This window comes from Mustelus asterias, chromosome 1 (genome assembly GCF_964213995.1).
Source record: "Mustelus asterias chromosome 1, sMusAst1.hap1.1, whole genome shotgun sequence".
NCBI classification, from domain to species: Eukaryota; Metazoa; Chordata; class Chondrichthyes; order Carcharhiniformes; family Triakidae; genus Mustelus; species Mustelus asterias.
The window spans coordinates 19,367,150-19,391,775 of NC_135801.1; the positions used below are offsets into that span (position 1 = coordinate 19,367,150).

General features: G+C 44.9%; 1 protein-coding gene across 2 annotated transcripts in view; it reads right to left on the bottom strand.

The window, feature by feature from the left end:
- The window catches only part of LOC144507644 (dihydropyrimidinase-related protein 1-like), a 71,712-nt gene that overhangs the window by 23,179 nt on the left and 23,907 nt on the right, over nucleotides 1-24,626 (bottom strand). For both annotated transcript variants that reach the window (XM_078236066.1, XM_078235240.1), the window contains exons 2-4: nucleotides 21,657-21,745; nucleotides 10,743-10,927; nucleotides 2,887-3,051 (exon numbers count right to left, since the gene is read on the bottom strand). In XM_078236066.1, the coding sequence (XP_078092192.1) occupies nucleotides 2,887-3,051; nucleotides 10,743-10,927; nucleotides 21,657-21,745 (439 nt within the window). The remainder of the gene's footprint in view (nucleotides 1-2,886; nucleotides 3,052-10,742; nucleotides 10,928-21,656; nucleotides 21,746-24,626) is intronic.

Sequence of the window (24,626 nt, forward strand, 5' to 3'; positions counted from 1 at the left end):
TTGGATTTTCTCCTCTCTTTCTACCCTCTACACTGAAAGGTGTTATTTAATAAACAGAATTAATAGAATTTCTGTAGTGCAGAAGAGGCCATTCTGATAGTGCATCTTACCCAGGCCATCTCCCCTGCACTATCCCTGTAACCCCACACATTTTACCCTGGTTAATCCATCTATCCTACATATCTTTGGACACTAAGGGTGAATTTAGCATGGCCAATCCACCCTAACCTGCACATCTTTGGCCTGTGGGAGGAAACTGGAGCACCCGGAGGAAACCCCCGCAGATACAGGGAGAATGTGCAAACTCCACACTGACAGGCCGGAATCGAACCCGGGTCCCTGGCGCTGTGAGGCAGCGGTGCTAACCACCGTGCCGCCCAAAATTATGGTAGTGGGAGGTTTCATGATGAGGATAGTTTGTTTTTAAAGAGAAAGCTAATGAAGACAGCTATGAACTGAGTTATAAATAAAGGTGCAGGGTAGATTCGAGGAGCAGTTCGTATCATAGAAAAGAAGTTTGTGCTATCTTTACCCTTCAGAATGAAGCCAGTATAATAGAAATAGTGAATATAGATCCGCAATGTTATGTCTGATACATACTCTAATTACTCTGTAAGAAATCTGTCAACACCAGGTTAAAGTCCAACAAGTTTATTTGGAATCACGAGCTTTCAGAGCGCTGCTCCTTCATCAGGTGAGTAAGTGAGTTTCAAAGCTCGTGATTCCAAATAAACCTGTTGGACTTGAACCTGGTGTTATGAGACTTCTAACTGTGCCCACCCCAGTCCAACACCAGCACCTCCACATGCTAATTACTCTGATAATACAATGGCTGCTTTTATTTCATAGTTTACAATATTCTCTCTAGATATTTGCCGTTTAATTGCTACGGTATGACTGTCACCATTAGGATCACCCTAATATTCAATTACCACAATGAAAAGTTTCATTTTTAAAAGGAGGCCATTCGGTCCATTAAGCCCACACCGACTCCATGACAGAATATCTTATCTAGGCCCTCTCTCCCACCTTATCCCTATAACTGCACACATTTACTATGGTTAATCCCTCTCACCTATACATCTTCGGACACTAAGGGACAATTTAGCATGGCCAATCCACCTAACTTGCACACCTTTGGACTGTGGGTGAAAGCCGGAGCACCCAGAGGAAACCCACGCAGACACGGGGAGAATGCACAAACTCCACACAGTCACCCGAAGCTGGAATTGAACCCGAGTCCCTGGCGTTGTGAGGCAGCAGTGCTAACCATTGTGCCACCGTGCCGCCCCTTTTAATATCTCATGTGAATTCTCCTATATCCCACTGGGTTTATGTTCATGGAGATGCCTACTGTACTAAGAGAACAATGTGAATGGAAGACCATCTGGGGTATAATGAGGACTTGAGTTTTGGTAGTTATAGAGCAGGTCATGAGAGGGACAGGGGAGGGTATCAATGCTGATGGGGATATTGAGTCACAAGAAGAGCTCTTTGAAGTATCATTTGTGAAGGAGTTTGGGTGAGATTTTCTTCACGAAAATTTGAAGCAGTTCAAGATGGACAGAGTGATGCGCAAAGGGGGCAAGGTGAGGCAATAGTTAGCAATGAACTTAATGGTGGACAAGATCTGAAAAATGGTGAGGTACTCCCAATATCAAAATGTACCTTTTTGAGCAAATCCGGAAGTTTAAATGGGAACTGATAACAGACAGAACGACAATTAGAAAGCGGAATCACAGTGCAAAATCTACGTGGAGGTCGAGGGGGATATTTAGAAGTGGCAGCAGGCCATTTGGCCTATTAGAATCATAGAATCCCTACAGTGCAGAAGGAGGCCATTCAGGCCACCGAGCCTGTACTGACCACTACCCCACCCAGGCCCTATTCCCGTAACCCCACACATTTACCCTGCTAATCCCCCTGACACTGGGGTCAATTTAGCATGGCCAAACAACCTAACCCCCAAATATATTGGGCCATGTCCACCATCCAAATAGATTATGTATGGTCTACACTTCAACTCCATTTGTCCACCTTTTCTCCGCATGCCTTGCTACCCCCACCTAACACAAATCTAATTTAGCCTTGAAAGCTTTAGTTGCCCAAGAGTCGACAGCCATTTGGAAGAGAAAGTTCCAAATTTGTATGTCAGTGATTGTATTATGTAAATAAACCAGCAATAGTACAAATAAAACCCAATCTGGTTCAGTTTTTCTGCTGTAAAAGACAACCAATGAGGCATGAGAGAAAAACAATCAGTTTCCTTTCAGTGTAATGAGAATTTAACACTTACCTCTCAGCATAGAAAAATTAGACAGTAAAGCATTTACTCTAACTCTGCCAGGACACCGCTCTTATTCACTTGCCCTGCACCACCAAGCTTTCCCATTACAAGGCACGGTGGCACAGTGGTTGGCACTGCTGCCTCACAGAGCTAGGGACCCGGGTTCAATTCCGGCCTCGGGTCACTGTCTGTGTGGAGCTTGTAAGTTCTCCCCGTGTCTGCATGGGTTTCCTCCGGGTGCTCCGGTTTCCTCCCACATTCCGAAGATGTGTGGGTTAGGTTGATTGGCCACGTTCAGTTAACCCTCGTGTCGGGGGATTAGTAGAGTGAAAATAAAGGGTGACGGGAATAGGGCCTGGGTGGGATTGTGGTTGATGCAGACCTGATGGGCCGAATTGCCTCCTTTCTGCACTGTAGGGATTCTATGAAACTCATAGGCTGCACCTCCAGCTCTCTGCAAACTTGGCTCATCTCTGACACATTCTCTATTGTCTTGCTCCCTTTACCCAGCCACTCCCGAGCCTCTTCTCAGTCACTCAGTCCCACTCCTTGACTCACAAGCAATGCCTTGACAGTTAGATTATTTGCAGCATACTGACCTTTCTCTTGAACCAAGATCTCCAGCTCTTCTTTCACACCCTCATTCCACTGAGGAATGTCCACATGCAGAGAGTAGTCGCAGCAAGATCGGTTGTCAGCTGCCTCATGCCATTTTTCAAAGGCAGTCAGCAAAGTAGCATTCTTCTCTGGTACAACATGGTCAACTACAAACGAAATGTTCATACGTGAGTCAAGCAATTAAGAAATTCAGTAACACAGAGGCTTCACATATCAGTATCACTCAACATAGGGCAGTGAGTGGATATCCGTTATGGGACAAATTGGCCGGAATTCTCCAACCTCGCCCGTGGCTGAGATTCTCCAGTCCCGTCCGTGGCTGGGATTCTCCAGTCCCGCTGCTGCGAAAAGAGATCTGGCTGAGAACCAAATTCTCCATCTTCATTGGCAGCAGAGGTGAGGTGTACAACAATGGAGAATTCTGGCCATTAATCCGTCTGCCATAGCAGCCTAATCTTGGGAATGTCAACACATTATTTCTCACTTTGATTCTAGTTAAACGGAAATGAGCTAATTGTATTTAGTTTAGAGTGTTTTTATGATTGAAAGATCAATTCAAGAAAGATTTAGTCAGGATAATGAGGGGAGGCAATACATACCTCGTGGTATAATTTTAAAGGGAGTCCAGGAGGAGAGAGACCAAGGAACACCTGTACACAAATCTTTGAAGGGGACAGGAACGGATCACAAAGTAGTTAATAAAATATATGGGATCCTGGGCTTTATAAATAAAGGTATTGGAACACAAAACCCAGGAAACTATGCCAAACCCATACAAAGCAATGGCGCAGCTTCAGCATTGTGTCCAAAAGGTTATGAAGAATATGAAGACTTTATCAAAGATATTGAGGAGATTTACGAAAATGGATCTAGTGTTGAGGGAGTACTATTGTGTCAATAGACCACAGAAGTTGGGGTTGTTCTCCTCAGAGCACAGAAAGCTGAAGAGATTTGCGAGAGGTGGTTAAAGTCCTGAAGGGTTTAGATGAAGGAACGAGAAACTGTTCCCAGTGACTAAAGGGTCACCAACCAGAGGGCAAAGGCTTAAGGTGATTGGCAAAAAGTACTGAGGTAACCTAAGGAAAAAACATTTGTATGCAATGAGTGGTTATGATTTGGAATGTGATACCTAATACAGTGATAGATATAGATGTAGGAGAAGCCTTCAAATGGGGAATTGGATAAATTCTTGACGAGAAATAAATTGGACAGAAATAGGGAAAGAGCAGTGGTGTAGAACTAACTGGAGAGCTCCTCGAAACAGTCAGTACATTGGGCAGTGCCAGGTATTGAGAAGTGGTCAGCGCTGGGATTACAGGCAATCCGAAGAAGTGATGGAGCCCGCACTTCCAGGTAAGTTTGGGGTTTTGGACAGGCCTGGTTGGCATACCCTAGCAAACGATCATATACCACTCCCACCCCTCCATATGCCACCCAACGCTCCCTTAAGCCTATCCTCCACCCCCAAAGATCCCAACACCCTAGCCTCTCTTGGTACTGTTTTTGGGGGGTGGAGTGTTGGTGCCTCTGGGTGGGTACCGGGAACGCCCAAAATAGATCTCTCCTTCCTGCCCAACAGCAGCCCGCACAGTGAAAGCTTCCCGGCCACCTGCCCGGCCTCCCCCTTCCCCTGCCGCTGGTAAAATATCAGCAGTGGCCCAAGTGAGGGCAAGTTGCCTGAAGCCTTCCCGACCCCTCTAACATGGGGGACAAGTGAAAGGATTGTGGGAAGACAATGGGAGAGTCATGTGATTCATCTTATGAGATACCATGCCCTCACAAGGTGGAATTGACAGATCACCCCTGCCATTATCTTTCTATTTGTGTAGCTTGGAATTGGAGGGGGTGGGTGGGCCTCCTTCCCTTGGCTTGCCCCACACAGCCAGTGGGTAATCTGTGGATGTCAGAGACAAATAGGCATTTACTCCATCCAGCACTGAAATGACAGATCATACTCTATCATCTGTTTTACAGTTCAATATCCCCAAGCACATATCAGGGTACATAAGAACATAGGAATTAGGAGCAGGTGTGTAGAATCCTTACGGTGCAGAAGGAGGCCATTCAGCCCATCGAGTCCGCACCGACTACAATCCTTTCCAGGCCCTGTTCCCGTAACCCCACATATTTACCCTGCTAATCCCCTTGACATTAGGGGCAATTTAGCATGGCCAATGCACCTAACCCGCACATCTTTGGACTGTGGGAGGAAACCGGAGCACCCAGAGGAAACCCACGCAGACACGGGGAGAAAGTGCAAAACTCCATACAGACAGTGACCTGAGGCCAGAATTGAACCTGGGTCCCCGGCGCTGAGAGGTAGCAGTGCTAACCACTGTGCCATGTGTTGTCCTACTGCCACCGTGCCACTCAAAGGCAATTCAGCCCTTTGAGCCCGCTCTGCCATTTAACATGACCATGGTTGATCTTGTCCTGGTCTCAACTGCACTTTCCTGCCTGCTCCCCATCGCCCCTTTATCCCACTTTTCATCCGAAACATATCGATCTCTTTCTTGAATCTGTTGATCGATTCTGTATCCACTGCACTCTGAGGCAGTGAGTTCCACAGATTCATAACCCTCTGGGAGAAGTAGTTTCTCCTCATCTCCGTTTTGAACCAACTCCTCTCTAACATTTCTGCGGGGGTGGGGGGGGTAGTTTTCAGAAAGGTGGTGTGTGTGGGGAGCTGGCAGGACAACTCTGTGTTTTGCTGGAATTATACTAGCTGCACAGTGTTTTGATGTGGACGGTGTCCTTGCAGTGACACAATAGGCTCAGTATAGAATTCTGAAATCCATTTATCATTATGAAACACTCCTACAGTATAAAACCAAGAGAGTACTGACAAAGAACATAGAACATAGAAAAAATACAGCACAAACAGGGCATTTGGCCCACAAGTTGCGCCGGTCTTGTCCCTACCTACCTAGGCTTATATATAGGCTTACCTATAACCCTCAATTTTATTAAGTCCCATGTACTCATCCAGAAGTCTCTAAAAAGACCCTATCGAGTTTGCCTCCACCACCACTGACAGCAGCCGATTCCACTCACCCGCCACCCTCTGAGTGAAAAACTTACCCCTGACATCTCCTCTGTACCTACTCCCCAGCACCTTAAACCTGTGTCCTCTCGTAGCAGCCATTTCAGCCCTAGGAAAAAGCCTCCGAGAATCCACCTGATCTATATCTCTCAACATCTTGTACACCTCTATCAGGTCACCTCTCATCCTTCGTCTCTCCAAGGAGAACAAAATCGAGCTCCCTCAGCCTATCGTCATAAGGCATGCCAACCAATCCAGGCAACATCCTTGTAAATCTTCTCTGCACCCTTTCAATCATTTCCACATCCCTCCTGTAATGAGGCGACCAGAACTGAGCACAGTACTCCAAGTGGGGTCTGACGAGGGTCTTATAAAGCTGCATCATTATCTCCTGACACCGAAACTCAATCCCTCGATTGATGAAGGCCAGCACACCATATGCCTTCTTAACCACCTCCTCTACCTGCGAGGCCGATTTAAGAGTCCTATGGACCCGGACCCCAAGGTCCTTCTGATCCTCTACACTGCTTAGAGTCTTACCTTTGATATTATACTCCTTCATCCCATTTGATCTGCCAAAATGGACCACTACACATTTATCCGTGTTGAAGTCCATCTGCCACTTCTCCACCCAGTCTTGCATCCTATCTATGTCACGCTGCAGCTTCTGACATCCCTCCAACCTATCCACAACACCACCAACCTTCGTGTCGTCGGCAAACTTACCAACCCATCCCTCCACTTCCTCATCCAGGTCATTTATGAAAATGACAAACAGCAAGGGTCCCAGAACAGATCCCTGGGGCACACCACTGGTGGCCAGCCTCCATTCAGAGAAAGACCCATCTATACGCACTCTCTGCCTTCTGCAGGCAAGCCAGTTCTGAATCCACAAGGCAACAGCCCCTTGGATCCCATGCCCTCTCACTTTCTCGAGAAGTCTTGCATGGGGGACCTTATCGAACGCCTTGCTGAAGTCCATGTAAACCACATCTACTGCTTTTCCTTTGTCAATGTGTTTAGTCACATTTTCAAAGAACTCCACCAGGCTCATAAGGCACGATTTGCCTTTGACAAAGCCGTACTGATTACTTTTGAGCATACTAAACTTCTCTAAATGTTCATAAATCCTGTCCCTCAGGATCTTCTCCATCAACTTACCAACCACTGAGGTTAGACTCACTGGTCGGTAATTTCCTGGGCTATCCCTATTCCCTTTCTTGAATACAGGAACCACATCCACAATCCTCCAATCCTCCGGAACCTCTCCCGTCTCCATCGACGACGCAAAGATCATCGCCAGAGGCTCTGCAATCTCTTCCCTCGCCTCCCACAGTAACCTGGGGTACATCCCATCCGTTCCCGGTGACTTATTCAAAATTTCCAACACATCTTCTTTCTTAACGTCCACATACTCAATCTTTTCAGTCCGCCTCAATCCTGTAGTACAACCACCCAGGTCTTTTTCCACCATTAATACCGAGGTAAAATATTCATTAAGCACCTCTGCTATTTCTTCCGGTTCTGTACAGACTTTCTCACCTTCACCTTTTATAGGTCCTATTCCTTCACATCTCATCCTTTTACTCTTCACATATTTATAGAACGCCTTAGGGTTCTCCTTAATCTTACCTGCCAAGGCCTTCTCATGGCCCCTTCTGGCTCTCCTAATTTCTTTCTCAAGTCCCTTCCTACAAGCCGTATACTCATCTAGATCCCTATCATCGCCTAGCTCTCTGAACCTTTTGTACGCTTTCCTTTTCTTTCTCACTAGGTTCAGCGCAGCTTTCGTGCACCACGGTTCCCGTAACCTACCAACACCTCCCTGTCTCATCGGAACATTGTCATGCAGAACTCCAAACAAACATTCCTTGAAAATCTGCCAGCTTACTTCAGTACTTTTCCTCAAGAAAGCCTCCTTCCAATTTATGCCTCTAATCTCCTGCCTGATGGCTTCATATTTCCCCTTACTCCAGATAAACACTTTCCTAGCTTGCCTGATTGTATCTCTTTCCAATGCTAGTGTAAAGGAGATAGAGTTATGATCACTATCCCCAAGATGCTCCCCCACTGAGAGATCCGACACCTGTCCAGGCTCATTAGCCGGTACCAGATCGAGTACAGCCTCTCCTCTTGTAGGCTTATCCACATGCTGTGTCAGGAAGCCCTCCTGAACACACCTAACAAACTCCTCCCCATCCAAACCCCTTACCCTAGGGATATTCTAATCGATGTTTGGGAAATTAAATCTCCCATCACGACAACCCTGTTATTCCTACATCTCTCCAGGATCTGTTTCCCTATCTGCTCCTCAACATCCTTGTTACTATTGGGCGGCCTGTAGAAAACACCCAGCAAAGTTATCGACCCCTTCCCGCTCCGAACTTCCACCCAGAGACTCCGTAGACAATCCCTCCACGGCGTCCACCTTCTCTACAGCTGTGACACTATCCCTGATCAGCAGTGCCACTCCCCCCCCTCTTTTGCCTCCCTCTCTGTCCTTTCTGAAACATCTGAAACCCGGCACCTGAAGTATCCAGTCCTGTCCCCGTCCCCAAGTCTCTGTAATGGCCACCACATCACACTTCCAAGCATCGATCCACACTCTAAGCTCATCCACTTTATTCACTACACTCCTGGCGTTAAAATAGACACATCTCAAACCTTTGGTCTGAGCTCTCCCCTTCTCCATCACCCGTCTATTCTCCCTCTTACACTGTGTATAATCGTTCTCTATTTGCGGGCTAACCTCCTCACTCTCAGTCCCCTCATCACGATTCCCTCCCTCCAACCTTTCTAGTTTAAAGTCTCCCCAGTAGCCTTAGCCAACCTTCCTGCCAGGATATTGGTCCCCCTGGGATTCAAGTGCCACCCGTCTTTTTTGTACAGGTCACACCTGCCCCTAAAGAGGTCCCAATGATCCAGGAACCTGAATCCCTGCCCCCTGCTCCAGTCCCTCAGCCACGCATTCATCCTCCACCTCACTCCATTCCTGCTCTCACTTTCCCGTGGCACAGGCAGCAATCCTGAGATTACTACCTTTGCGTTCCTCCTTCCCAACTGTCTACCTAACTCCCTATATTCTCTTTTCATGACCCCTTCCGTCTTCCTACCTATGTCAGCGGTACCAATATGTACCACGACCTCTGGCTCCTCTCCCTCCCACCTCAGGATATCTGGGACACGACCAGAGACATCCCGGATCCCGGCACCAGGGAGGCAGACCACCATCCGAGACTCCCGTCTGCCTCCACAAAAACGCCTGTCCGACCCCCTTACTGTTGAGTCCCCGATTAATACTGCCTTCCTCCTCCTTTCCTTAGCCCTCTGAGTTACAGGGCCGGACTCTGCTCCAGAGACACGGCCACTGCTGCTTCCCCCAGATGGGCTGTCCCCCCCAGCAGTACTCAGACAGGAGTACTTATTGTGAAGGGGCACATCCACCGGGGTGCTCTCTATCACCCAAGCTTTCCCCTTCCTGGACGTTACCCACTTTTCTGCCTCTGATGCGCGATATAACTCACGAGGCTAGAGATGCTCAAGGAAATAAAGGCTTTTATTGACTACTACAATAGAGCTACCATATATAATACACGATCCCAGACTGAAGGGTCCCAGACAGAGCAGTGACCTTTATACCTCTCCCAGGAGGCAGAGCCCGACTGGGATGTACCATAATAACTATATTACAGGTAGAACAGCCCAACCCTAACCCCAACAGTAACATGTAGAACAGCCCAACCCTAACCCCAACAGTAACATATATACAGACTCATAGTACTGGCCAGACCCTGGCTCAGTACTACCTGGTGGGAACCAACGATGGTTCACCACAGCCTCCCGTGGCCCTGGTGTGACCACCTGCTGATAGCTCCTGTCTACGACCTCCTCATTTTCCCTAACCAGACAAAGATCCTCGAGCTGCAGTTCCAGTTCTCTAACATGGTCCCTTAGAAACCGCAGCTCAACACACCCGTCACAGATATGGACGTCCGGGAGGCCAAGTGCTTGCATCGATCCCTCCTGGGATAACCAGCCTGCCATTTGCCTCGATGGTTTTCACACCATTGGGAACATTGGACAATATTTGTGTTATCCAAAGATGTGTGTGTTAGGTTAATTGGCTATGCTAAATTATTCCCTTAGTGTCAGGTAGATTACACGGTAAATACATGGGGTTATGGGGATAGGTGGGATCATTGTCAGTACAGACTCGATGGGCTGAATGGCCTCATTCTGCACTGTAAGGATTCTATGATAAGCAAAACCAGTGAGAATTATGTCGGGATCGGGCTGTTTTCTTTCGTTCTCATTCCTTTAACCTTGAAGAAAAATCCAGGGAAGTGGAAAATACAGGAAAACAATCGTGCCAAAAAGAGCAAAAGCAGAGAGGGAAATAAATTTAAAGCAAGGCAGTGATGTCCCATTAGCCTCGAATGACATAGAGAAGCAATTCTGATCATCTTTCACCTGAACTAACACCAGAATATGTTATAATTGGAAAAATTGGCATCACAGCTAAATAATTCATCTTGTCATCAATTCATAAGTTTCTGGCAAAAATGCAATGGGTGTATTTCGAACCTTGATTGAAAGGAATATCATTAAGTATAGCAGCAGATGGACCATACAGTGTGGCAAGAACAACTGACGTAGCTGTTGCGTGATGTTAGCATGCACCCATAAGTTACTGAACAGAGAGTTTCCATTTCAGGGTTACACATTAACACATCGATGCTCTGTTGCACTGGAAGTGGGTGGGGGAGGTTGGTGAGGATAAAGTCCATTTCTTACTTATCATGGTGGTTCCTCCTGCCAGGGCTGCCTTCGTTCCTTGAAAGAAGTCATCCACACTCGTGGTGTTCATGTAGGGTTTCAGCAGGTAGGTGTTTGCATCGATCCCTCCTGGGATAACCAGCCTGCCATTTGCCTCGATGGTTTTCACACCATTGGGAACATCTAGATTGTCCCCTATTTGCCTTCGTGATTAAAAAAAAAGTGACAAATTATACAGCATCCTAACACAAAACTGAACCCTTTGAAGGATCAACTGAAATAAATAATCCTTGTTGACAAATGGTAGAGGTTTTGATTTAAAGAAAGACACAACTGTTAGATTTAGTCAAAACTGTTCTATGGAATTCTCCTGCTGGTCATTTTCTTGGATCCATCCTGCAATGTCATATTGGAATGCAGGGCTAAGGACTGTCGGTGTCAAGAGTGTAGACTACGCATTTTGGAGAATTCTGTAACAACAGACAGGAGCGGAAAAAGCTTTCCAAATATCAAATTCCAACTATCCAAATACCAAGTCCAGTAAACATTAGGTTGCAACAAGAATGAAGAACCAAGAGCAAGATCGGACAGGTTCAGTGGAGTGGCAAGCAGACACCCAGGAATTCAGTGGTTAGTAACATAGTAATTGAAAACATTATGACGCAGCAAGGAACTGCAAAAGCGTTATGTTATTTTTAAAACAATAAAAAACCTTCGATTAATTTGCATCAGGAGAAGCTACTTCAGCATCAAAGTTTTCAATTTTTGGACATGAATCGATTGATTCTGAAATTCTCATTGTATTATTGATTTCCATCTTTGCGTGCTGTACTTGTTCTTGATATTTTTCAGGTTCTTCTGTGGCTCCCGGGATATTATCAAATTGTTTTTCAGCTTCCCGAACTGTGTCTGAATCCTCTTTACATGAATCATAGAATCCCTACAGCGCAGAAGGAGGCCATTCAGCCCATCAAGTCTGCACCAACCACAATCCCCCAGACCCCACCCCCGTAACCCTACGTATTTACCCTGCTAATCCCCCCTGACACTAGGGTCAATTTAGCATGGCCAATCAACCTAACCTGCACTTCTTTGGACTGTGGGAGGAAACCCACGCAGACAGGGGGAGAATGTGCAAACTCCACACTGACCCCAGGTCGGAATCGAACCTGGGTCCCTGGCGCTGTGAGGCAGCAGTGCTAACCATTGTGCCACCATGCCGCTAGTTTCTCAAAATTGCCGTCCACAAACCTCAAGGAAGAAGAGGTGAAGATTCATCTTATCTTTAAGGGAGGTGGGAGCCACGAGGCTGAAAGGGATTAATTATGGATAAAGATTTAAATGTAAAAGATGTTGTGAAGTTAAAAACTTAGAGCTTACCTGAAGCAAAACAGAACATGAAGGTGGATTGGGTGATGCCTCTGAAAATCCTCATGGAGGGAATATAAAGATGTTGATAACCTGGGCATAAAGCTGCCTGGTGGTCAGACTGGAAATGCAGTTAGACTCATTTACAGGGCACAGAAATTAGCCCTGGGAAAGAGCTGACATTAAAAATGTGACCAGCGTATGACAGACAGAAAGTGCACTCAGAGCCAAGATTTTTCATTATATAGGTAGTAATAAAATACTTTCTCTGAGCCTGTGCCTGCAGTGACTGATAATGAGTTATGTTTTCAAATGTTTAAGTGTATTTCATTAAGTGCCTTTGATTTTAAGTCCCCCAAGCCACATCTCATTCTTCCGTCAAATCAGAGAAGCTGCCTCAGACCGATAGCTCTTGACCTGACCAGCATTTCATGTCCCATTGACCTGATGTTAAATGCTGTGGGAGCAATCAGTTATTAGACTTTGCTCACCCTGCTCTCTGCTCAAAGCAGTTTTCTACATATTCGTACATTAATATGCATGCTGATCTCTGCTCAGTAACCTCTAAATTGCGGGTAACATTTAACAGTGGTTAGCACTGCTGCCTCACAGCGTCAGGGATCTGGGTTCAATTCCCGGCTATCTGTGTGGAGTTTGCACATTCTCCCCATGTCTGCGTGGGTTTCCTCCGGGTGCTCCGGTTTCCTCCCACAGTCTTAAAGATGGGCTGGCTAGGTACATTTACCCGAATAGACACCGGTGTGTGGCGACTAGGAGAATTTGACAGTAACTCCATTGCTGTGTAATGTAAGCCTTACTTGCGACTAATAAATAAACTTTTTCACTTTAAAAACATTTAGAATGTTGGGAAATAGCCAATGTGATGGTTTGACTCTTTATTTTTAAATTAGAAAATCTTAAAACTGAACCATCTGATTGTTAAAAAATACATACAAAGTAGGCAGGAGAAGGGAAGCCAGTGCAACCACGTAAAACTCCCATCTTTAATTGATGCTATTTTTAAAAAATTCATTTGTGGGGCATGGGTGTCGCTGGCTGGCCAGCATTTATTGTAAGAAGTCTCACAACACCAGGTTAAAGTCCAACAGGTTTATTTGGTAGCAAATACCATAAGCTTTCGGAGCTTGCTGCTCCTTCGTCAGATGGAGTGGTAGCAGCAAGCTCCGAAAGCTTATGGTATTTGCTACCAAATAAACCTGTTGGACTTTAACCTGGTGTTGTGAGACATCTTACTGTGCTTACCCCAGTCCAACACCGGCATCTCCACATCAGCATTTATTGCCCATCCCTTTATTGCCCATCCCTAATTGGAGGGCAGTTGAGAGTCAACCACATTTCTGTGGATCTGGAGTCACATGTAGGCCAGACCATGTAAAGATGGCAGATTTCTGTCCCTAAAGGACATTAGTGAACCAGATGGGTTTGCCCAATAATCGACAATGGTTTCATGGTCATCAGTAGATTCTTAATTCCAGATATTTTCATTGAATTCAAGTTCCACCATCTGCCGTGGCGGTATTCGAACACAAATCCCCAGAACATTAGCTGAGTTTCTGGATTAAGAGTCTAGCGATAATACCACTAGGCCATCACCTCCCCCATATTATACTGAACAGTATGCAACATTGGGAAGGAGTGAAAAATCCCGCCCATAGTGTCAAATCCATTAACTCTTCTTCGGCACAAAGAACTTCCTGTTTTGATTTCAGATCCCCGGCATCTACAGTATTTTACTTGTATTTTTACCCTTTTACAAAAGTAGATTATTGAGGGACACATTATTGACTCATTACCGTTTGTTGAAAACTCTAGCATATTAATTCAAAACCTTTCCAGTTTCGCTGCCAGCGAGAACTGAGAATTTGGCGCTCAACCAAATCTCCAGTCACAGCAGGGGACCGCTGAATCCCAGCTGCGGGCGAAGTTGGACAATCCACCCCTTGATTTTTTAAAAAAGTTCAAATGGGACCAAGTCCTGAATTATTAGTGAATATTTAGAGGCTTTCAAGAATTATCTGTACTGGACCAGAGGGATATTTATCCTAACAATGCAACTTGGGTCTGCTTCCTGTAGTAGGACTTGAAAAATCAAACCAAAAATCCTTACTTGCTAATCGTATATAACTCCACAATGGATTCTCATTCTCTACAGGATACATGGTCGCAGAAACAGGCCTTTTGGCCAACCAGTACATACTTTAAACTCCACTGGAGCCTCATTTCATCTTTTCTAATCTAAATCTCCCATTATAACCATCAATTCCCTTTGCCCAAAAGTGCTTTCTAGTTTCCCCTCTATATGATTGACTTCAACCACTCCCTGTGGCAGCAAGTTCCACATTCTCACCAGTCTTTGAAGAAAAACATTTCTTCTGAAATCCCTCTTGGATTTCTTGGTGATTCTAGTTATGCTCTTCCCCACAAGAGAAAGTATTTTCTCTGTCTAAACTCCATCAAAATTCCTACTTTCATAATGATATAAATTTTAAAAACCCATATTAGGTCACCTCTCAGCTTTATTTTTTCAAGAGAAAAGAGACCCAGCCTATCAATCTTTTCCTGAAATGTATAAGCACACATTTCGAGTATCGTCTGAGTGAATCTCCTCTCTACCCTCTCCTTTTTATAACATGGCAAGCAGAACTGTAGGTGTGCTCTAACCAAGGTTCAGTAGAGGTTTAGCATAACTTCCCCACTTTCCAATGCTCTTGTTCCTCTAGAAATGGGCGGCATGGTGGCACAGTGGTTAGCATTGATGCCTCACAGCGCCAGGGACCCGAGTTCAATTCCGGCCTTGGGTCACTGTCTGTGTGGAGTTTGTACATTCTCCCGTGTCTGCGTGGGTTTCCTCCGGGTGCTCCAGTTTCCTCCCACACTGCAAAAGTGTGCAGGCTAGGTGAATTGGCCATGCTTATTGTCTTATTGTCAGGGAGATTAGCAGGGTAAATACGTGGGGTTATAGGGATAAGGCCTGAATCGGATTGTTGTCGGTGCAGGCTAAATGGACCAAAAAGCATCCTTCTGCACTGGAGGGATTCTATGATTCTTCTTCTAAATAAAACTTGGGGCTTGGTTTGCTTTCTTTATTGTGGAGATGTCGGAGTTGGACTGGGGTAGGCACAGTAAGAAGTCTCACAACACCAGGTTAAAATCCAACAGGTTTATTTGGAATCACGAGCTTTTGCAGTGCTGCTCCTTCATCAAGTGAGTGACTCACCTGATGAAGGAACAGCGCTCCGAAAGCTCGTGATTTCAAATAAACCTGTTGGACTTTAATCTGGTGTTGTGAGACTTCTCACTGCTTTCTTTAAAGCTTTGCTAACCTGTGTAGCAACCTTTAATGATTGGTGTATTTGTACTCCGCAATCCCTTTGTCTGCCCCATCTAGACCTGCACCTTCCAGAGAGGAAGTGACTGAAGTGACATTCCCATTCTTCCTACCAAAATGTTGTATCTCACAAACATCTGTGTTGAACTTTACGTAGCACCTCACATGCATCCGTGATGAACTTCATTTGCCAATCATTTGCTAATCCTTGTAAGTTTTGTTTTTAATCTCCTCCTGAAATTTATTGCAGTCCTCCTCAGGCTAACTTGCCAACTTTCCATCCCCGACCCGCCCCCGATTCAAAATGGCAATTTTGTGTCAATTTGATTCTTAAAAAGTCTTTACTGTCAATTGTAAACAACGTGGTCACAGTACTAATCCTTATGGAACACCACTTCCCACCTCGGCCACTCCGCAGAGCTAACCTTTATTCCCACGTTCTGCTTTCTGTCGAGTAATCTGTTCCGTCACTTGTCACAATTCAGTTAGATTTCTCAAGAGTCATGAAAAGTAATCGTCAATAGATAAAACCACAAGCTCAATAGCTGTCGAAGACCAGATATTACTGTTGGCAAAATTAGCAGCAGAAAGCTTTGGTACTTTGCATTTCTCCATATGAATATACAAAGTAGGAACAGAGGTAGGCCACTCGGCCCCATGAACCTGCTCCACCATTCATTAAGATCATGGCTGATCAGTTTGCGTTTCTAATTCCACATTGCCATCCACCCTGATAGCCTTTCATTCCCTTGCCTAAGAAGAATCTCGCGACTTCCGTCTTAAAAATGTTGAATGACCCCGCCTCCACCATCTTTTGAGGCCGAGAGTTTCAGAGTCGCACAGTCAAATAACAAAGAACAAAGAAAATTACTGCACAAGAACAGGCCCTTCGGCCCTCCAAGCCTGCACCGACCATGATGCCTGACTGAACTAAAACCCCCTACCCTTCCAGGGACCATATCCCTCTATTCCCATCCTATTCATGTATTTGTCAAGACGCCCCTTAAAAGTCACTGTCGTATCTGTTTCCATTATAAACAAGCAGATAAGGGATGCGTGTAAAAACGGAACGGCAATAATCATGGGGGACTTCAACATGCACATTGACTGGCAGACTCAAGTCGGTAAGGGTGGAATGGAGGAAGAGTTCTTAGAATGCTGTCGGGATAGTTTCCTTGAACAGCATGTTACGGAACCGACGAGGGAACGAGCTATTTTGGATCTGGTATTGTGTAACGAGGTAGGTAGAATTAAGGATCTTATTGTGAAGGACCCTCTTGGGTCTAGTGACCACAATATGGTCGAATTTCTGATTCAGATGGAAGAGGAGAAAGTTTGGTCCCAAACCAGTGTCCTCTGTTTGAACAGAGGGAAATATGATAGGATGAGGGATGAATTGGCTAAGGTAGACTGGGAGAGCAGGCTGGCAGGTAGGATAGCTGAGGAACAGTGGAGGATTTTTAAGGAGATCCTTTTCAGTTCTCAGCAAAAATATATTCCAGCAAAAAACAAGGATTGTAAGAAAAGGGAGAACCAGCCGTGGATAACGAAGGAAATAAAGGAGAGTATTAAAATAAAAACAGCTGCGTACAGAGTGGCCAAAAATAGTGGAGAAACAAGTGATTGGGAAAAATTTAAGAAACAACAAAGAGAGACTAAGAAAGCGATAAAGAAAGGAAGGATAGACTATGAAGCTAGGCTAGCAATTAATATAAAAAATGATAGTAAAAGTTTTTATAAATATATAAAAAGGAATAGAGTGGCTAGAGTGAATGTTGGACCCTTGGAGGACGAGAGGGGGGAGTTAATAGTGGGAAATGAGGATATGGCTGAGTCTTTAAATAAGTTTTTTGTGTCGGTCTTCACGGTGGAGGACACAAATAGTTTGCCAAATATTAACGATAGAGGGTTGGCAGCAGGAGAAATACTTAATACAATTAATGTAACCAGAGAGGCAGTGCTGGGTAGACTAATGGGACTGAAGGTGGACAAGTCCCCGGGTCCGGATGGAATGCATCCCAGGGTATTGAAAGAAATGTCAGAGGTAATAGTGGATGCGTTAGTGATTATTTATCAAAACTCGTTGCATTCTGGGGTAGTGCCGGTTGATTGGAAAACGGCTAATGTTACGCCGCTGTTTAAAAAAGGAAGGAGACAAAAGGCGGGTAACTATAGGCCGGTCAGCTTAACGTCTGTAGTAGGGAAAATGCTGGAATCCATTATTAAAGAGGAGATAGCAGGGCATCTGGATAGAAATGGTTCGATCAATCAGACGCAGCATGGATTCATGAGGGGAAAGTCGTGCTTGACGAACATGTTGGATTTTTATGAAGATGTGACTAGGGCGGTTGATGGAGGAGAACCGGTGGATGCGGTGTTTTTGGATTTCCAAAAGGCGTTTGATAAGGTGCCCCATAAAAGGCTACTGAAGAAGATTAGGGCACACGGAGTTGGGGGTAGTGTGTTAAAGTGGATTGGGGACTGGCTATCCGACAGGAAGCAAAGAGTCGGAATAAATGGGTGTTTTTCCGGTTGGAGGAAGGTAACTAGTGGCGTGCCGCAGGGATCGGTACTCGGGCCGCAACTATTTACCATTTATATAGATGATCTGGAGGAGGGGACGGAGTGTAGGGTAACGAAGTTTGCAGACGACACAAAGATAAGTGGAAAAGTGAATCGTGTGGAGGACGGAGAAGATCTGCAGAGAGATTTGGACAGGCTGAGTGAGTGGGCGAGGATATGGCAAATGGAGTATAACGTTGAGAAATGCGAGGTTATACACTTTGGAGGAAATAATAACAAATGGGATTACTATCTCAATGGAAACAAATTAAAACATGCTACCGTGCAAAGGGACCTGGGGGTCCTTGTGCATGAGACGCAAAAGCCCAGTCTGCAGGTACAACAGGTGATCAAGAAGGCAAATGGGATGTTGGCCTATATTGCGAAGGGGATAGAATATAAAAGCAGGGATGTCTTGATGCACCTGTACAGGGCATTGGTGAGGCCGCAGCTGGAATACTGTGTGCAGTATTGGTCCCCTTATATGAGGAAGGATATATTGGCATTGGAGGGAGTGCAGAGAAGGTTCACCAGGTTGATACCGGAGATGAGGGGTTTGGATTATGAGGAGAGGCTGAGGAGATTGGGTTTGTACTCGTTGGAGTTTAGAAGGATGAGGGGGGATCTTATGGAGACTTATAAGATAATGCGGGGGCTGGATAGGGTGGAGGCGGAGAGATTCTTTCCACTTAGTAAGGAAGTTAAAACTAGAGGACACAGCCTCAAAATAAAGGGGGGTCGGTTTAAGACAGAGTTGAGGAGGAACTTCTTCTCCCAGAGGGTGGTGAATCTCTGGAATTCTCTGCCCACTGAGGTGGTGGAGGCTACCTCGCTGAATATGTTTAAAGCGCGGATGGATGGATTCCTGATCGGTAAGGGAATTAAGGGTTATGGGGATCAGGCGGGTAAGTGGTACTGATCCACGTCAGATCAGCCATGATCTTATTGAATGGCGGGGCAGGCTCGAGGGGCTAGATGGCCTACTCCTGCTCCTATTTCTTATGTTCTTATGTTCTTATTACCTCTCCCGGCAGCGAGCTCCAGACACCCACCACCCTCTGGGTAAAAAACTTGCCTCCTACATCTCCTTTAAACCTTGCCCCTCGCACCTTAAACCGATGTCCCCTAGTAATTGACTCTTTCACCCTGGAAAAAAGCTTCTGACGATCCACTCTGTCCATGCCCCTCATAATCTTGTAGACATCTATCAGGTTGCCCCTCAACCTTTGTCACTCCAGTGAGAACAAACCAAGCTTCTCCAACCTCTTCTCATAGCTAATGCCCTCCATACCCGGCAACATCCTGGTAAATCTTTACCAGTCCTCTGAGAGAAAAAATCTTCCTCATCTCTATCCTGAAAGAGCGACCTCTAATTTTAAGACAGGGCCTCCTAATTCTGGACTCACCCAAAAGAGCAAACATCCTTTCCATGTCCACCTTATCAAGACCATTCAGGATCCTGTACACTTCAATCAACGATTTGAGTATAGGGATAGGGATGTTTTGCTGCAATTGTATTGGGTGTTGCTGAGGCCACACCTGGAATATTATGTGCAGTTTTGGTGTCCTTATCTGAGGATGGATTTCCTTGCCACAGAGGAAATGCAGCAAAGGTTTGCCAGGCTGATTCCTGGGATGGCAGGTCTGTCATATAAGGAGAGACTAAATCAGTTAGGATTATATTCACTGGAGTTTAGAAGAATGAGATGGGATCGCATAGAAATTTATAAAATTCTAACAGGATTAGACAGGGTAGATTCAGAAAGAATGTTCCCAATGGTGGGGGAGTCCACAACTAGGGGTCATAGTTTGAGGATAAGCACTAAATCTTTTAGAACTGGGGTGAGGAGAAATTTCTTTACCCAGAGGGTGGTAAATGTGTGGAATTCATTACCACAAAATGTAACTGAGGCCAAAACCTTGTCTGATTTCAAGAAGAAATTAGATATAGCTCTTGGGGCTAAAGGGATCAAGGGATATGAGAGGGGGGGAATCAGGATATTGAATTCGATGATCAGCCATGATCAAAATGTATGGTGGAGCAGGCTCCAAGGGCTGAATGGCCTACCCCTGCTTCTAGTTTCTATGTTTTTATGTAAGTCACCACTCACTCTTCTAAACTCCAGCTGGAACAAGACCAGCTGGTCCAATCTATCCTCATAAGACAACCCACTCATTCCAAGACCAAAAGAGAAAATGCTGGAAAATCTCAGCAGGTCTAGCAGCATCTTACAGATGCTGCTAGACCTGCTGAGATTTTCCAGCATTTTCTCTTTTGGTTTCAGATTCCAGCATCCGCAATAATTTGCTTTTATCCACTCATTCCAAGTATTATCGTAGGAAACAGCCTTTGAACAGCCTCCAATACATTTATATCCTTAGTTAAATAAGGAGGCCAAAACTGCAAACAGTGTTCGAGATGCAATCTCATTAATGGCCTTTATGTTCAATTCTTCTCAGGATAACGGGTAGCATTCCATCAGACTTCTAAATTGCTTGTTCTACTCGCGTACTCTCCATTTAAATAATACTCTGCTCTTTTCTTCTTCCTGCCAAAGCGAACAACTTCACATTTTGCCACATTAAACTCCATCAGCCAGATGTTTGCCCCTCACTCAATATCCATCTGCAACCTCCTTATGCCTTCTTCACAACATACGTTCCTATCTATCTTTGCATCATCTGCAAATTTTGTCACCATACCTTCACTCCCTCATCTAAATCATTGAAAATGTTGAGGCCCCAGCACAGACCCCCTGTGGGACTCCATTTGTCACACACTGCCAATCGGAAAAAGACCCTTTTATCCACATTCTCTGTTTTCTGCCAGCCAGTCAATGCTAATGTGTTACCCACTACACCATGAGCTTTTATTTTCCACAATAACCTTTGATGTGAGACCTTATCAGGTGCCTTTTGGAAATCCAAGTACAGTACGTCTACAGATTCCCCTTTATCCACAGTACACGTTACTCCTTCAGAGAGTTGCAATAAATTGGTCAAACATGATTTCCCTTTCACACAACTGGACTGACTCTTCCCAATTATCTTAGATTTTTCTAAGTGCCCAGCTACAACCTCCTTAATGACTGATTCGAACACCTTCCCCTCGACAGCAAACTGGCCTATAGTTTCCCGTTTTCTGCCCCTCTCCCTCCTTAAGTAGAGAGTTCACATTTGCTGCTTCCCAGTCCAACGGGACCTCTCCAGAATCTGGCAAATTTTGGAAAATTAACAGCAACATCCCTATTACTTCATTAGCCACTTTTTTTAAGACCCTAGGGTGAAGTCAAAGAACAGTACAGCACAGGAAACAGGCCCTTCGGCCCTCCAAAAGTCCATCAGGAACCGAAGATTGTCAAATCACAGTTTCATCAGTTTGCTGAATTTCTTAATTTCTCCATCACTTTCTTAACAACAGTTAACCTGCTTATTTTCACAAATGACCAACAGAATTTAGATGCGGGTTCAGGCTTAGGTTTTCAGTGCACACACAGGCCTGTAATGCATTTCCATTGCTAATACATCACTTATCTTCCAGATTATTATTTAGACATATATTTATTGACATCTTACTTTAGGCAACAGAAATGTATCTGCAGCTGCTGTCACAAGAAAGCATAGTCATACACGAGTTTGGACTAGATGCTTACCGTATGATTCCATCTTCTAGATAAATATCAGCATAGCAGGACCGGTCATCGTTGATGATCCTCCCACCTTTAATAAGAATTCGATCACTCTACAAAAGAAACAAAATTGACCAAACCAATGAATACAAGACCAAAGAGAAGTGCTTTTTTTTTGCCAAGAGACTAAAGTCAATGCATTAAAGAGCTTCAGCTCAGGCTAAATTAAACAGCAACTATACACAGCATGGAAAGATTCATTAATGGATTGTTGGCAGTAATTTGAAGTATATTTGGGACCAAATTGTCTCTGAGTAGCAGAGCCTGCTATGGTATTGCACAATCCATTAGCCAGCCCTTATGGTCCTTGTTCAAAGAAGAAGAATGGCCACTTTAGGAGAGATATCCTGACCCTTACAGAGAAATGACAGGTAGAAAAATGGGCAAAAAGTGTTTTTGAGTGTATTTATTAATGTCACATTAAGTTGCTGTGAAAGTCCCCTAGTCGCCACACTCCGGCACCTGTTTGGGAACACAGAGGGAGAATTTAACATAGTCAATCCATCTAACCAGCATGTCTTTGGAATGTGGGAGGAAACTGGAGCACCCAGAGGAAACTCACACAGTCATGGGGAGAACATGTAGACTCCACACAGACAGTGACCCAAGTGCAAGGACAAACCCAAATTCTTAAGTTACACATAGAAACATCGAAGATAGGAGCAGGAGGAGGCCATTTGACCCTTCACACCTGTACTGCCATCTATTACAATCATGGCTGATCATCCAACTCAATAGTTTAATCCTGCTTTCTCCCCATAACCTTTGATCCCATTCACCCCAAGTGTTATATCCAGCCGCCTCTTGAATACATTCAATGTTTTGGCATCAACTACTTCCTGTGGTAATGAATTCCACAGGTTCACCACTCTTTGTGTGAAGAAATATCTCCTCACCTCCACCCTAAATGGTCTACCCTGAATCTGAGGAATTCCCTGCCCAGTGAAGCAGTTGAGGCTCCCTCATTGAATGTTTTTAAGGCAAGGATAGATAAATTTTTGAGCAGTAAAGGAATTAAGGGTTATGGTGAGCGGTCGGGTAAGCGGAGCTGAGTCCACGAAAAGATCAGCCATGATCTTATTGAATGGCGGAGCAGGTTCGAGGGGCCAGATGGCCTACTTTTGCTAGTTCTTATATTCTTATGATCTTATGAATCCTCAGACTGTGACCCCTTGGGTCACATATGACTCATCAACAAAAGTCCATTGGTATGTAATACATAGGAAAGAAAGATTCATTTTCTTATTTGCATGGCAACAGGTTATTCCTTTGGTAAGTAAAGACTAAGTAGTTATTGTTTTTTGTAGTTGAATATTCCATAGATCCGTGACAAATTCTTGCATCCTCCACAATGCATTTTCCATTACTTCCAGACCTATACAACCCTCTCCAAACCCTCACATATTCAGACCCTTTTGCTGCTTCCAAACCCTGAGTTTTATTTTCTATACAAAGAGGATGCAACACTTGAGTCCAAAAATACCGTTGACTTGTCATGGTATCATGTCATCAAAATGCAGTTTCACTCATTAGTCATTTAAATAATGGCTCATTGCATAAAACATTTATCCTCCAAACTAGTATAAGCAATATCACAAGACAACCATTTCAGAAATTCTCTTTCCTTTGACTTCCTCCTAGATACACCGGGGGGACTGGCTGGTATTTATTTAAAACTCCATGGCTATAAACTGTCTTTTGGATGAGATTTTGAACCAATATAAAAGATCCGTTGGCACTAATTCACAGCAGCCATAACTAACACATACTCACTTAATGGAGAAGATATGTGACTTTATGTCGACAAGTATAAATGATAGGAAACTCATTCATAGAATCATAGAACCCCTTCAGGGCAGATGAGGCCATTCGGCCCATCGAGTCTGCACTGACTCTCTGACAGAGTATCTTACCCAGGCTCCCTCCCCCATCCCATCATGTAACCCCACACATTTCCCATGGCTAATCCATTCAACATATGCATCTTGGGACACTAAGGAGCAATTTAGCATGACCAATCCACCTAACCTGCATGGTGGCACAGTACAGGGTGGCACAGTGACATAGTGGTTAGCACTGCTGCCTCACAGCTCCAGGGACCTGGGTTCAATTCCTGGCTTGGGTCACTGTCTGTGTGGAATTTGCATGTTCTTCCCTTGTCAGCGTGGGTTTCCTCCGGATGCTCCGGTTTCCTTCCACAGTCCAAAGATGTGTGGGTTAGGTGGATTGGCCATGCTAAATTGCCCCTTAGTGTCCCGGGAGACGTAGGTTAGCGGGCTAAATATGTGGAGTGACGGGGATAAGGCCTGGGTGGGATTGTGGTCGGTGCAGACTCGATGGGCCAAATGGCCTCCTTCTGCACTGTAGGGATTCTATGATTCTATGATCTTTGGACTGTGGGAAAAAACTGGAGCATCCGGAGGAAACCCATGTAAATACGGCGAGAATGTGCAAACTTTACACAGATAGTCATCCAAAACCAGAATTGAACCGGGGTCCCTGGAGCTGTGAGGCAGCAGTGCTAACCACTGTGCCACCGTGCCACCCTCATGTTGTCTTGTAATGGCCCCTTTTTTTCTTACCTGTTCATTCCCATGCCCAGCAGGTTTCACAGAGTGAAACCAGCCAATTGGCATTTTTCTGGCAATGTTACTTGCTTTGGACTTGTCCCAACTGTATACAACAGTGATGAGTTTCCTTGAGAAAACCTTGAAAAATCTTCTGTGCCGGAACTGTGTTTTGGAAACTATCCCATAATGTGGGGCAATGCCAAAACAAGCTGACAATCATCTTTCTGATTGCCTGGAAGGCAATATTGGGCAGCTAGAAATAGCAGCAGAAGCCTAGCTTATCTAAGTAGCTGTCATGTGTGAATGAACTATCTGTAATACAGCATATTGATCTCAATTTAAGAAACACACAGAGATGGAACCT